Here is a 12,608-nt window from a genome sequence, read left to right as displayed (position 1 = left end):
TACTGGGGGCACCATGCCAGCGGGTATCTCTGAGCATGGATGCGTCCCTTACGGGCTGGGAGGGGCGACCATGAGTGGTCGCTCGGTCCACGGCCTATGGCAGGAACACCATAATTCATGGCATAATTGTCTAGAATGCTGGCAGTATTTCAGGTGCTGAAACACTTCCTGCCGTATCTCAGGGGCCATCATGTGCTCGTTCACACAGACAGCGCATCGGTGGTCTCCTATATCAACCATCAGGGAGGTCCGAGGTCATGCCAGTTATACAAGCTGGCGCTCCTTATTCCCCTCTGGTCCCAGTGGAACTGCTCTCAGTGAGGGCTATGTACATTCCTGGGCGGTTGAATGTGGAAGCAGACATCCTGTCGAGGCAGGGGCCGAGGCCCGGGGAGTGGAGACTCCACACCGGGGTGGTGGAGCTCCTTTGGGAGAGATTTGGCAGGGCTCAAGTGACCTGCTTGCCACTCACGAGAATATGCACTGTCGTCTGTGGTTCTCCCTAGTGTCTCCAGTTCCTCTCGGACTGGATGCTATGGTACAGGAGTGGCCGAGGCTGCCTCTGTACATCTTTCCCCTGATTGCTCTGCTTCCGGGAGTTCTAGAGAGAGTGCGTCGGGACGGGGCCCATCTTCTGTTAGTAGCCCCATTCTGGCCAGGCCGAGTATGGTTCTCGGACCTTGTGTCTCTCCTCGACGGCTCTCCCCTGGAGATTCCGATCAGGAGGGACATTCCCTCTCACCAGGAGTTGTGGAAATCATGGACTTGGCCTCTGAGGGGGCCCAACTCATAAATGCTGGTCTCTCAACCGAGGTTGTTGTGACCATTCTACACCCTAGAGCTCCTTCCACGAGGAAACTGCACACACTGAAGTGGACGCTCTTCACCTTATGGTGCAGAGATCGCCTGTGGGATCCAGTTAACTGCCCTGCGAGCGCGGTGCTGGAGTTTCTGCAGGGGAGATTCTCCGCTGGGCTAGCTCCCCCCACATTAAATGTGTACGTGGCGGCCTCAGGTGCTTACCACACACCTTTGAGTGGGGTTTCTTGGGGCGACTCCCTCTGGTTATTCGTTTCCTTCGTGGCACTTGGAGGTTGAGGCCTGCAGTTAGCACCAGGGTGCCGACCTGGGATCTCTTGGTCCTTCAAGGTCTTTCCGAGGCTCCCTTTGAGCCGCCCAAGAAAGGTTTCGAGAAGTTTGTTGTTCTAAAGACGCTTTCTCCCTAGGAGTATAGGAGATTTACAAGCGCTCTCTGTGGCACCCTTGTGTCTGGAATTTGCGCCCGGTATGGCCGAGGCCTTCTTTTACTCTAGGCCGGGCTATGTTCCTAAGGCTCCTCGAACCTTTGTACTGCAAGCCGTTTTCCTCCGTCTCGGGTGACGTCGGACCAGGACATCTTATCTGCTCATGCACTGTTTGTGCCTAGACACTTATGTCCACATAGCTGCCCTGTTGAGGAGAACAGTACAGTTATTTGTCTGTTATGGACCTTCCTCCGGGGGGCAGTTTTAAAGCAGAGGATGAGCAAGTGGGTGGTCGAGGCCATCTCACTCACTTATGTGGCGGTCGGGCAGCCTTCTCCTTTGGCTGTGTGGGCCCACTCTACCCGGGGTATGGTGGTCTCTCAGGCTCTCTTGGCAGGGGCCTCCCTGCAAGATGTTTGTGATGCGGCAGGGTGGTCTTCGCCTCATACCTTTGTCAGGTTCTACGAACTAGACATACATTCTACTCCTGGGGCTCGGGTGCTCGCTCCTTAGACAATTCAACAGGCGGGCACCCGGCTCGTATGGGGACGTGGGTATTCTCGTTCCCATAGCAGTGACGCAGCTCGAGTTCCTAGAACGGGAACGTCCCGGTTACGTCTGTAACCTTATTTCCCGGAATAGGAACGAGACGCTGCGTCACCGCTATGGGAACGAGAATACCCACGTCCCCATACGAGCCGGGTCCCCATACCCGGCCATACTCCCCAGATGCCCTCTAGCGGCTTGTTTCAGGCCTTCTCAGAAGCTGGGGGCGTGTGTTGGCCGGCAGGCTTTATAGTTTCCGGGTCGATGACGTCACCCGCCTATGACGTTCCGTCTCTCCATTGGACTGATTACATACGTGCTTCACGACGCAATCACGCAAAGGCGTTCCCATAGCGCCCATAGCGGTGACGCAGCGTTTCATTCCTATTCTGGGAACGTAACCGGGACGTTTCCTTTCAAAACTCAGTTTTTTATATTATATTATATATATATATATATATATATATATATATATATATATATATATATATATATATATTATCATAGATGTATTGTATGTATGTATGAACTGGATTATGAATTTATTTTTGAATAATGCATAATTTGCAGTCTTTGACCTATATGTGATTTTTTTTTTTTTAGCTAAAATGTAATCCAGCTTAGTGTCAGTATCAGTATTTTAGTATCAGTGATTTTGGTGTATGGCTTACCGACACTCAATAAACCACTGCCTTATTTGTTCTTGCAGGCTTTCTTTAATATCTGGGCCATCCACCGATTTCACTGACTCTTTGATGTTGAGAAGTGCCCTCTGGTACTCAGCCTCATGCTCCTCCTGCACGCCATGCCTCCTACTTTGCACCTGCTGGGCCTGCAATTGGGCAGGGCTGGGTGTTGGTTGTTGGGCTGGTATCTGGAAATATGGAACCAGGAGAAATCAGAGGAAAAAAACTGACAATGAAGGGTACAAAAAGTTCAGAATGTGGTTTGACCAAAAATTGCAGAATAAATGTGCAAAACAACATTCATGAAGAGACTTGCTTTTCATGAACAGTACATTTCCAACTAACAAAAATATATTCTAAGAATATTTTGCTAACATTCCCATTAAGTTATAACATTTTTATTTCTGTATGTTCCCTGAACTTTCAAAATGTCCAAAAAAGATTTCTATTGAATATTCTGACTATAAGTAACGTTAAACCTACATGTCTGCTAACTTTTATTATAGAGTATTAGTAGACTGGCAAGGTGGGGGTTAGAATAAGTTGACATGTACTTGCAAAGTTACTTATAGTCAGTAGAATGTCTGTTGGAGGACTATCAAAACAAATTCTAATAAGAGTTAGTTGACATGTAGGTGCAAAGTTATTTATGCAACAGTATGTTCAAAAGGGACCATCGAAATAAAGTGTTACCGAATATACTATTTTATATTTTTGCAGGCATTATAGGAACATTACTTTTGAAAGTTTTCCGAATGTTCTGAAATAAATAGTAACACCAACAATATAAATAGTCATCCTTTACTCACCCTCAAGTTGATCCAAACCTGTATGAATTACATTCTTTTGCTGAACGCAAGAGATCACATTTTGAAGAATGTCGGTAACCAAACAGTTGATACACTGGCTTCCATAGTATGGAGAGAGAGAGAGAGAGAGAGAGAGAGAGAGAGAGAGAGAATGGGCTCCATCATATCTTATTTTAAAATGCATACAGGTTTGGACCTTAAGGTTCAGTAAATTACAATTGTATTTTTTGGGGGGTGAACTATCCCTCTAAAAAATGTCAAACGTTTGCCAAAGTTCTGAAAACATTCTCTGTTAGCTGGATTGGCAGAGCATCCTGGTGTTTACCATTCCCAAAAATATCATCTCTTCTAGACACTCCTTTTTGACCCTTCTCCTGTCTCGATAACCCCGCCAAACCTAGAAGATGGAGTGAAAACACATTATAATAGCAGGAAATATGAAAAACTTAGGCTGCAGACACATACCAGAAATGATGCTATCAAAGTCTATTTCAAATCAAGAACATTTATCAGCTCTTGTGTTATCTGGTGAAAACAATCTACTGTCTTCTTGCATTCACTGTGGACTTTTAGATGAGAGGAATGTAAAACAGCAACCAATATTCTAATCTGACAAACATATTTTCCTGTCCATTCGTCAGTCAGAATGTGAGGATAAGATCACCTCAACATTAAATCAAATCAGTCTCAAGGCTCAGCTTGTAGTCCATTAATGCAGTCAAGGGTTTTCAATTATGTCCTATATACTTTTAATAAATCCTTCTTTTTTTATTGGAACGACAATGATGCTAAAACAACAATAGCCAACTGAAGAGCGAGGATTATGTTTCCAGGGTTTCTCAGCACAGAAATCTGCTTTGTTGTGAGCTATACAGAAGGAGAAAGAAGGGAGGATTAGACCTTGTAATAAAAGCCCTGCAGTGTGAGCCCAAAATCTCTGTTTATCACCTCATGTAATCACATTCATGGCATTTAAACAATACAGTACTTGTTGGATGAGCTATTTAAAAAAATATTACACATAGCTACAATGTTGAGACTCTGTGTGTCTCATATGTGTCACAGGTGGTTGAGCACAAATGCTCAACGAATGAGCATATAAACACAAACTGTCTTTATTAAATCCACAGGGGAACAATGCAAACACAATTACTTTACAACAACAAAAAAACTGAACCAGACCAGACTAAACTAGGATAGACAAAGGAACTAATGAGTTAATTAATCAACAATAGGTGAAATAAATGAAACAGGCACAGACATGGAAACTAGTTCTACTTTAGGGTGTTTATATGACAATGATAAACAGATGCAAACATTGTCAAAATGGTCCCCGTTCCCGAATCTTTGAAAATTACTAAAAAGGCTGCATTATGCATGCATGCATGCCAGGCCAGTAGTTGATGTTGCTTTGTCAAGAAACACCCCGTAAAACCCTTAATACGTATGCGTGAACATATAATAATCATGTGCAACATTTTCACAGGCTTGCGTTTTTGTTGTTCACATGGAGACAGTAAAGGTATCGGTTTGCACTTTGATACCTGTTTTTTAAATCGTCCGTTTTCAGGCTCCCAAAACGCCTTTCCGTGTAAATGAATAGCCGAAGTGCATTAAAGTTTTGTGTTTTCAGATGAAAACGGTGTTGTGTTAACACACCCTTAGAATGACAGAACCAAGCAAAAATAAACAGAACATAATTCTGACAACAGGGACCCTCATCTATGTTTTTGTACCATTTCACTCAGCAATGTCAGTTTCACACCTGCACTAAAAAATTCAGATCTCCAAAATCATATCTGCTATCTCTTTCAGGCTACATCTATGTCTGGGTTCACCAACCGTAGCAAGAACTCACTCAAAAAGACGTCAGGATACATGAGCTCAGATTTCATGATTAGGATGGCACTGAAAAATAACACCTAAAATCCAGAAATTCTTTCCTTTTCCTATCTCTCAGCACTCCAATGATAATCTCCCTCCACCTGCCAAAGGGCCTAGAAGCACATTATTCCCACATATGAGATGGACATATATCTTTTATGCTTGGATGGGATCACATGTCATTCATAGTCCTTTGTGAGAGGACTACATGTCAAATGTGACAACTGATGACTGTGAAAGGACATGGCCTGACCTCTACATTTGAGTTCATGCACAGGTAGGGCAGCAGTCATACCTCCCTTGTGTATGATTCTAGAACATCAATAATAGATGACATCGAATGAGTGGTTTGTGTACTCATAACTTTACCCAAAACAATAATCCAATAACAGTAACCGCATAATTTATTCATGCAGTGCATGCTGAGGCAACATTACTCAATATGAAATTATTCATGCAGACCGGGTGTGACAGTTAGGACATTTGGGGACATTTTATTGATTAAATATGGCTTTTATGTTACAATTAGGCTAACTTACATTTCTTAGTATTTGTGACTCAAAATGTCCCATAAACATTATAGAATATGTAGTTTCTTTTTTACAGTGTTGTTTTCTTTTGCAGAACACAACCCTATATTAGCCAAAAGCATTTGGGAAAGCCCTCCAAATAATTTAATTCAGGTTTTCCCATCACTTCCATGGCCAAAATTATATACAATCAATCTACAAACATTTGTGAAAGAATGGATTGCTAACAAGGGCTCAGTGAATTGCCATCTGTGTAATAAGTCCATTCGTGAAATTTCCTCACTACTAAATATACTACGGTCAACTGTTAGTGGTATTATAACAAAGGGGAAGCGAATTCTTAAGCATACAAGACAGTTTGGACAATTTCATGCTCCCAACTTTGTGGGAACAGTTTGGGGATGGTCCCTTCCTGTTCCAACATGACTAATGGAAAGCCTTCCAAGAAGAGTTGAAGCTGTTAAAACTGCAAAGGTTGGGCCAACTCTATATTAGACCCTACGGATTAAGAATGGGATGTCATTAAATTTCACCTGCATGTAAAGGTAGGCATCCCCAAAATTTTGGTAAAATAGTGTATTTCAAAAAGAATGTTTCAGATATATATATATATATATATATATATATATATATATATATATATATATATATATATATATATATATATATATATATATTTTTTTTTTTTTTTTTTTTTTTTACATTTTTTTTTTACATTTTTTCTCTGTTCTCAAAGCCAATGGGATCCAAGCTTGAAAATGGACATAAAGCATAACCATATTACACACAATTCAATGTTGCCATTTTCGATGTAGTCTGTGCATCTGTGCATTGATCGTTAAAATTCATTTGATTCAAGAATTGTTAAGGGCTCAAAAATATCTGTTAATCATTCAAAGTGATCATCTCGCTTCAAAAACTTGGAATACCAGTCAAAACATGGATTAATTGCACTTTATGTTTGTCATTTTTAGAATGTGAAAAGTCTCATTGACTTAATATGGACAAAAACAATTGCAAAATATTTTCTATTGTGTTCTGGAAGAGGAAAGAAAGCCATGCCATTTTGAAACAACATGAAAGTATGTAAACAATGACAGATTTGTCATATTTGTGTGAACTATTCCTTTAAGTTTGCGCAGTCATTCTAATATTAAAAAAGTAACATTTATAATTTAATTGAAAGTTTTTCTTATCATTCATTTGCTTTGCCAGTTTCAAACTCATCCATGCAATGCATCAGTGATTTCACTGGATTGCAAACTCACTGAAAATCAACTGAATTCCTCATACCTTCTGAATGCAGGTGGCTGCCCCGTCAGGGTTCAGTATGCTAGAGCTTGAACCCTGAAGTCTTCTTTGTTCCTCCTGCCGAATCGTCCTCATGAAGTGAGCTCTCAGCCTTCCCTGCCGAGCTCGCTCACTGACCTGCAGCAGCCACACAGCCCGCTCTATAGACATGGACTGAACCAGCACCTGCTAAATGAGAAGACAGAACCACCAACCTGAAGTACATACAGAATTTGGTACAACCATTATTTTTCTTACAATGCATGTTTTGTTTTTGTATTGAGAGAATATATATTTCACTGATGTGTTTTACATGACGATACACTTACAGTTTTATCTTCCTGACATCCTCCTTTAGCCAAAATATGGGCCAACATCTTCTCCCTCTCTTTTAGTGCCCTCATCTTCTCCCTCACAAAATAGCGTGGGATAGGCACCTCAAGATCCTCCTATAAAACAAATTTTTAAAAAAAATCGGCCCTGAATAGAGCAGGTCACATGTAAAAGTGGCTGTGCACTAGTGACCCCAATTAGCATCCACTTAATTCATAAAAAACAAGAAGCTTAGCCTGCTAAATCCACTTTGACATTGAGCACTTAAATCTTCCTCAAGCCCAAATCTTCAAAATTCCCTCTAGGCCCACTCTTCTACATTTACAGCCACAACAGAACAGACAAAAACATTCCTAGCGGACTGTACAGTGTATTTTCTCACTCACAGGTGTCATTTTGAAGTCCTGTAATATGTCATCAAAGTAGTGAAACTCTGAGTACTCCAGCTCCACCATTTCATTCTTCAGCTCTACAAGTCGTCCCATCACTCCCTCAAGAACCTGGTGTACAACCAGTCTCTTCTGGGGGTGAACAAGCTGATCATAAACCTCCTCCAGGGCACGGAATATCTTCAGGTAGCGCAAGTAGAAAGTGGCCAATGTCTGAAAAACCTGCAGGCGGTCCTTTTGAGGGTGGAGTTGCATTGTGGGATATTCATCCTCCAAAAGGTTATCCAAAGCTCCCTGAGCAGCATGCCACATTTGGCCATATGAACTGGGTAAAGGAAAGATATATTTAAGTAATGGTAGTTTATTAATAGTTTATAATATGAGATAATAGCCCTGCAAATTTTATATTTTTAACATATTTCAGTTTTAGTAACAGTTTATTTAAATGTATGGAGCAGATAATGTGGATAAAGTATTGTGTATTTATTAATGGTGCACATCTTTGTATTTATTGAAAAATAAAGGTATTTTTTAATTTGACTGAAAAGCAGTTAATTTTATTAGTTTATGTTTTAGTGCTGTCAAATCAATTAATTACGATTAATCGCATCCAGAATTTACATGCACATGAACTTTCATGACATCCCATTCTTAATCCAGAGGGTTTAATATGGAGTTGGCCCACCCTTTGCAGCTATAACAGCTTCAACTCTTCTTTAGCTTTAGGAGTGTGTTTATGGGATTTTTTGGCCAATCTTTAAAGGCGCATTTGTGAGGTCAGGCACTTGGACAAGACGGCCTGTCGATTTCATGCCAAAGGTGTTTTGTCTGATTGAGGTCAGGTCCTCCACACCAAACTCACTCAACCATGTCTTTATGGACCTTGATTTTGCTTCATGTGGGAAGGGGCCATCCCAAAACTGTTTGAACAAAGTTGGGAATATAAAAGTGTCCGGTAAGCTAAAGCATTAAGAATTCCTTTCACTGGAACTAAGGAGCCAAGCCCAACCCCTGAAAACCCCCACAACATAACCCCTCCTCCACCAAACTTTACACTTGGCACAATGCAGTCAGGCAAGTACCGTTCTCCTGGCAACCACAAACCCAGACTCATCCATCAGATTGCCAGACAGAGAAGTGTGATTTGTCACGCCATGGGACACGTCTCCACTGCTCTAGAGTCCAGTGCTTTACACCACTGCATCCAATGCTTTGCAGTGCACTTGGTAATGTAAGGCTTTGATGCGGTTGCTTGGCCATGGAAACCCTTTCTACAGTCTCTCTACAGACTGTTCTTGAGCTAATTCTGAGGTCTGACTCTGCAGAAAGTTGGCGACTTCTGTGCACTGTGCGCTTCAGCATTTCTTTCACAAATGTTTGCAGAAGCAGTCTGCATGGTTCTTGATTTTACACGCCTTTAGCCATTGAAGTAATTGGAACACCTAAATACAATGATTTGGACGGGTGTCCCAATACTTTTGGCAATATAGTGTGTACATATAATATACTGTCTATATCTACTGTCTATATATATATATATATATATATATATATATATATATATATATATATATATATATATATATATATATACTGTCTTTCATGAATATATTTAAGAAATGTTTGCATACTGTTTACTGTATACTTATATAATTTATATTATATAGGGTAAACGTACATTAAGCTCACCAAAATCTACATTGCCATTTAAGTGCACAGGGTATTGTTTTGAGTACAATAAGTAATGTTAAAATAAAAGATTAATCTCTCACACAGTAATATTTAATTTATTTTAAATGACAAAAGCATTTAAATTAAGACATCATTAAATGCAAAGTCTGTTTGTGCTTAATAGGTACATGTTTTAACCCTTTAAGCACACCCCTGTTCCCATTATGCATGTATGTGTGTGTTTTTATATACACATAATAATGATACATATTAGGCCTACACACATATTATGTAAATACAAACTTTTATTCTGTATCGGATTAATCGTGATTAATCTATTTGACAGTAGTTGAGTTATATAGAATTTTCTGTATTAAAAAAATCTTTGAAATGCAATCAACAGAGACATAAAATCTGCGATAGCACTTGTTAACAGGTCTAATTACACCTGTTGAGTGCACCTGCCCACTGGGGAAGTTTTCCTGACCATCAATTTTTAGGCCCTCAGGCCAAAATTAACACTGCCAATGCCTGACTGTGCAATCACAATGTGGGAAACCACAGAATGCACACTGAATTCACCCTAAGTCAGCATATAAAGCCACATAATGGACAAAATCCCCTGACAAACATTATTTCTCCATTATTCGTTTTCTAAAGTTGAAAACACATGGCTCCCACAGATGTCCTCTGACCTCTTTGACTCCCTTGCGTGTGGGTGCTCCTTTTGTGATTGTTGAAAGAGTTCATGGCGAGGGTGAAACCACCTTCTTTTCTTATTCTGATGGGCCCATACAGTATTGTTCCCCTCTGGGCATTAACACTGCCAAGAGCTACTCAAATTGTAGGGATGGCAAAATCAAAGGAGGGGATGGGATTGTTAGAGTGGGTGGGGGGCAAGGGAGGAGTTGTGGGAGGAGGTTAGAAGGGAGGTTGTAAAAGAACATTTACAATAAAATAGAGAGTTGCCTCTTACAGATATCTTAAATATAGCAGACAAAGGAAGAAGTACTGCAATTCATTCAAAATCTGCAGTAACTAATGAATGTCCCTTGAAAGTAGTGCTTGATGAGGAAAATTCCCAGATGTACTTTCAACATGGGCAGTACTACTATAAATAAAATGCTTTGCTTTAGAATATTAATTGTATATGGTGACTGAAAATATAACATGCCTCCACCTACACCACAGCTGACCTGAATAGCTTCCTATTGGGGACAAAAATACTGGTTCTCAGAAGTTTTGCTCTATGTTGTCATAGGAACTGCAATACAATGTGTACTTTCTCCTAGTAGGCGTTTTCCCAAACTTGCGTTTTCAAAGAAAATTATTTTGCACCTTCTCTTTTCAGAGAAGTCTTGCATATTCTCTTATAACATAGGCAAAATATTCTGCGCGTTACAGAGATGTAACGTTAGACTTGTAGTTGTTCACTGCGTAGGCTAACACATATTCCAGTTTTCTCACACAGACACGGTTTTCGTTCATTATTAACTTTTGGCATCATATCAAAATTCCCGTTTCGTACAAAAGTGCAGAAGGTAAAAGAGCAGTTATAACCTAGGCTACTTACCTCTGCGACATCCTTGTGATTCCACGCGCTACAGAGTTTAGTTTAGAAGGTGCTGTAGGCTAATTAAATATCAGAGGGAAAACATAATTGCAAGCCGCCGCTTTAGAACCTAAAATAGTTAAACGAAGCGAGGTAAGGCATCCAAGCAGTAAGACTTGATTATTCATTAGTTAACCATTTTTTAACTAGAGTTGGACGAGTCTCGCGCCAGACAGGCTGCAGCAAGCTGCGGTTTGCGCTCCGCTTCTGACAGCTGCCATGGCAACGAGATCAAAGCCTCTTCACTGCTTCTGAGACAGGGGGCATCTATGCAGCCAGTTAACAACGGAATACAATACTCTATCAACTTAACTATAACACTTAATGCGATTCTACCACATAATAAGCTCTAGTCTGTCATTTTCATCGTTTTCTTATCTTATCCGATAAGCCGCGAGCATGTCAAGTCTCTGTTACTAACACGCTCTTGTTTGGCATCCCGCTGTGCAAAACAACACAACACAACGACGCTTGCGTTGCCGAGCTCATTCAATGTATAAATGCTTTTCGGCCATTTGTTAACAAAGCTATTTGGAAGAGTCTTTCTGACGCAGCACGTTTTGATATAATTGATGTCACTTTGGATGTGAGCATAATCCTAGCTTTATATCTGGTCTAAGACATATTGTTTGAATTCAATAGCCATGCCATGTGGGCAGGTAGCCTATGTAAACGCAGACTGTGGAAGTGCAGTGTGAAATGTATTTATCAATGGATGCATCATTTGTCCTTGTCTCCCTATACCTTCCTGGTGGTCCTACCATGGATAATAGCCTAATTTTTAGAAGTCCCAGTCATAAAATAAAATTTTTGCTAAAATTTCTATTAAGTTATGAAAACGTTATTTTATAAATATCCTCTGAATGTTCAAAATGTCCAGTTTTTAAAATGTGTTTTAAAACCTTTTTCTTGGTTCTTGGAAACATGAGCCTAAAGAAAACATTAGTGGAACGTTTAATTTTATACTAATTAAGAAAAAAAAATTAAAAGTTATTTTTGAATATAGGCTACTTTGAATATTCTGAAAAAAGTAGTCAGTAGCCTAAGGTTTAAACATATTAGACGAATGTTCCAAAAACGACTCATAACGTAACATATCATCTGAACTGCATTCTATTAATGTTCCTGGAAAATTGTTCATGACTTTCAGAGAGCCATGCTGAAGTCAAGTCACCTTTATTTATTTATTTATTTTATTTATTTTTAAATAAGCCTACAGATTGTTTCAAAACTTGCAGTGATAACGGAAATAATGCAACAACGTTTGTTTCAGCTATAAAGCAGATCTAGAAGGAAACCTAGTCCAACCTAGAAAACCTAGTGTCCTAGTCCAGCTTAAATTCAGTGATGGAGGCAGATCAATATTATTGTTGAATATTTAATGCTAGAATGTTAGTAGTTATGAGATTGTTAGATGGGATGATCCCTTATGGCTTCACTTTGAGGGGAGAACAGCTACTGGCTGTTGATATTAGTTTAATAAAACTGTCAAGAAATTGTGCTATATTTTTTGTTTTATAGACACCCCATGAGTAAGCTATTCTAATCCAAAACCAGTGTTCTTTTGTGAAAACCTTTCTTTTACAGACACACACACACACACACACAAAAACC

General features: G+C 40.0%; 1 protein-coding gene across 3 annotated transcripts in view; it reads right to left on the bottom strand.

Annotated features, from left to right (window-relative positions):
• The window catches only part of iqca1 (IQ motif containing with AAA domain 1), a 66,371-nt gene extending 55,164 nt beyond the window's left edge, over nucleotides 1-11,207 (bottom strand). The window contains exons 1-6 of one of the 3 annotated variants that reach the window (XM_067459334.1): nucleotides 10,956-11,207; nucleotides 7,709-8,036; nucleotides 7,319-7,438; nucleotides 6,993-7,178; nucleotides 3,611-3,682; nucleotides 2,462-2,664 (exon numbers count right to left, since the gene is read on the bottom strand). In XM_067459334.1, the coding sequence (XP_067315435.1) occupies nucleotides 2,462-2,664; nucleotides 3,611-3,682; nucleotides 6,993-7,178; nucleotides 7,319-7,438; nucleotides 7,709-8,036; nucleotides 10,956-10,966 (920 nt within the window). In that variant the 5' untranslated portion in view covers nucleotides 10,967-11,207. The remainder of the gene's footprint in view (nucleotides 1-2,461; nucleotides 2,665-3,610; nucleotides 3,683-6,992; nucleotides 7,179-7,318; nucleotides 7,439-7,708; nucleotides 8,037-10,955) is intronic. The other 2 variants (XM_067459335.1, XM_067459336.1) reach the window with 2 other exon arrangements.
• Between the last annotated feature and the right edge of the window lie 1,401 nt (nucleotides 11,208-12,608).

This window comes from Pseudorasbora parva, chromosome 12 (genome assembly GCF_024679245.1).
Source record: "Pseudorasbora parva isolate DD20220531a chromosome 12, ASM2467924v1, whole genome shotgun sequence".
Taxonomy (NCBI): Eukaryota; Metazoa; Chordata; class Actinopteri; order Cypriniformes; family Gobionidae; genus Pseudorasbora; species Pseudorasbora parva.
This window is presented reverse-complemented; position numbering and strand designations above follow the sequence as displayed.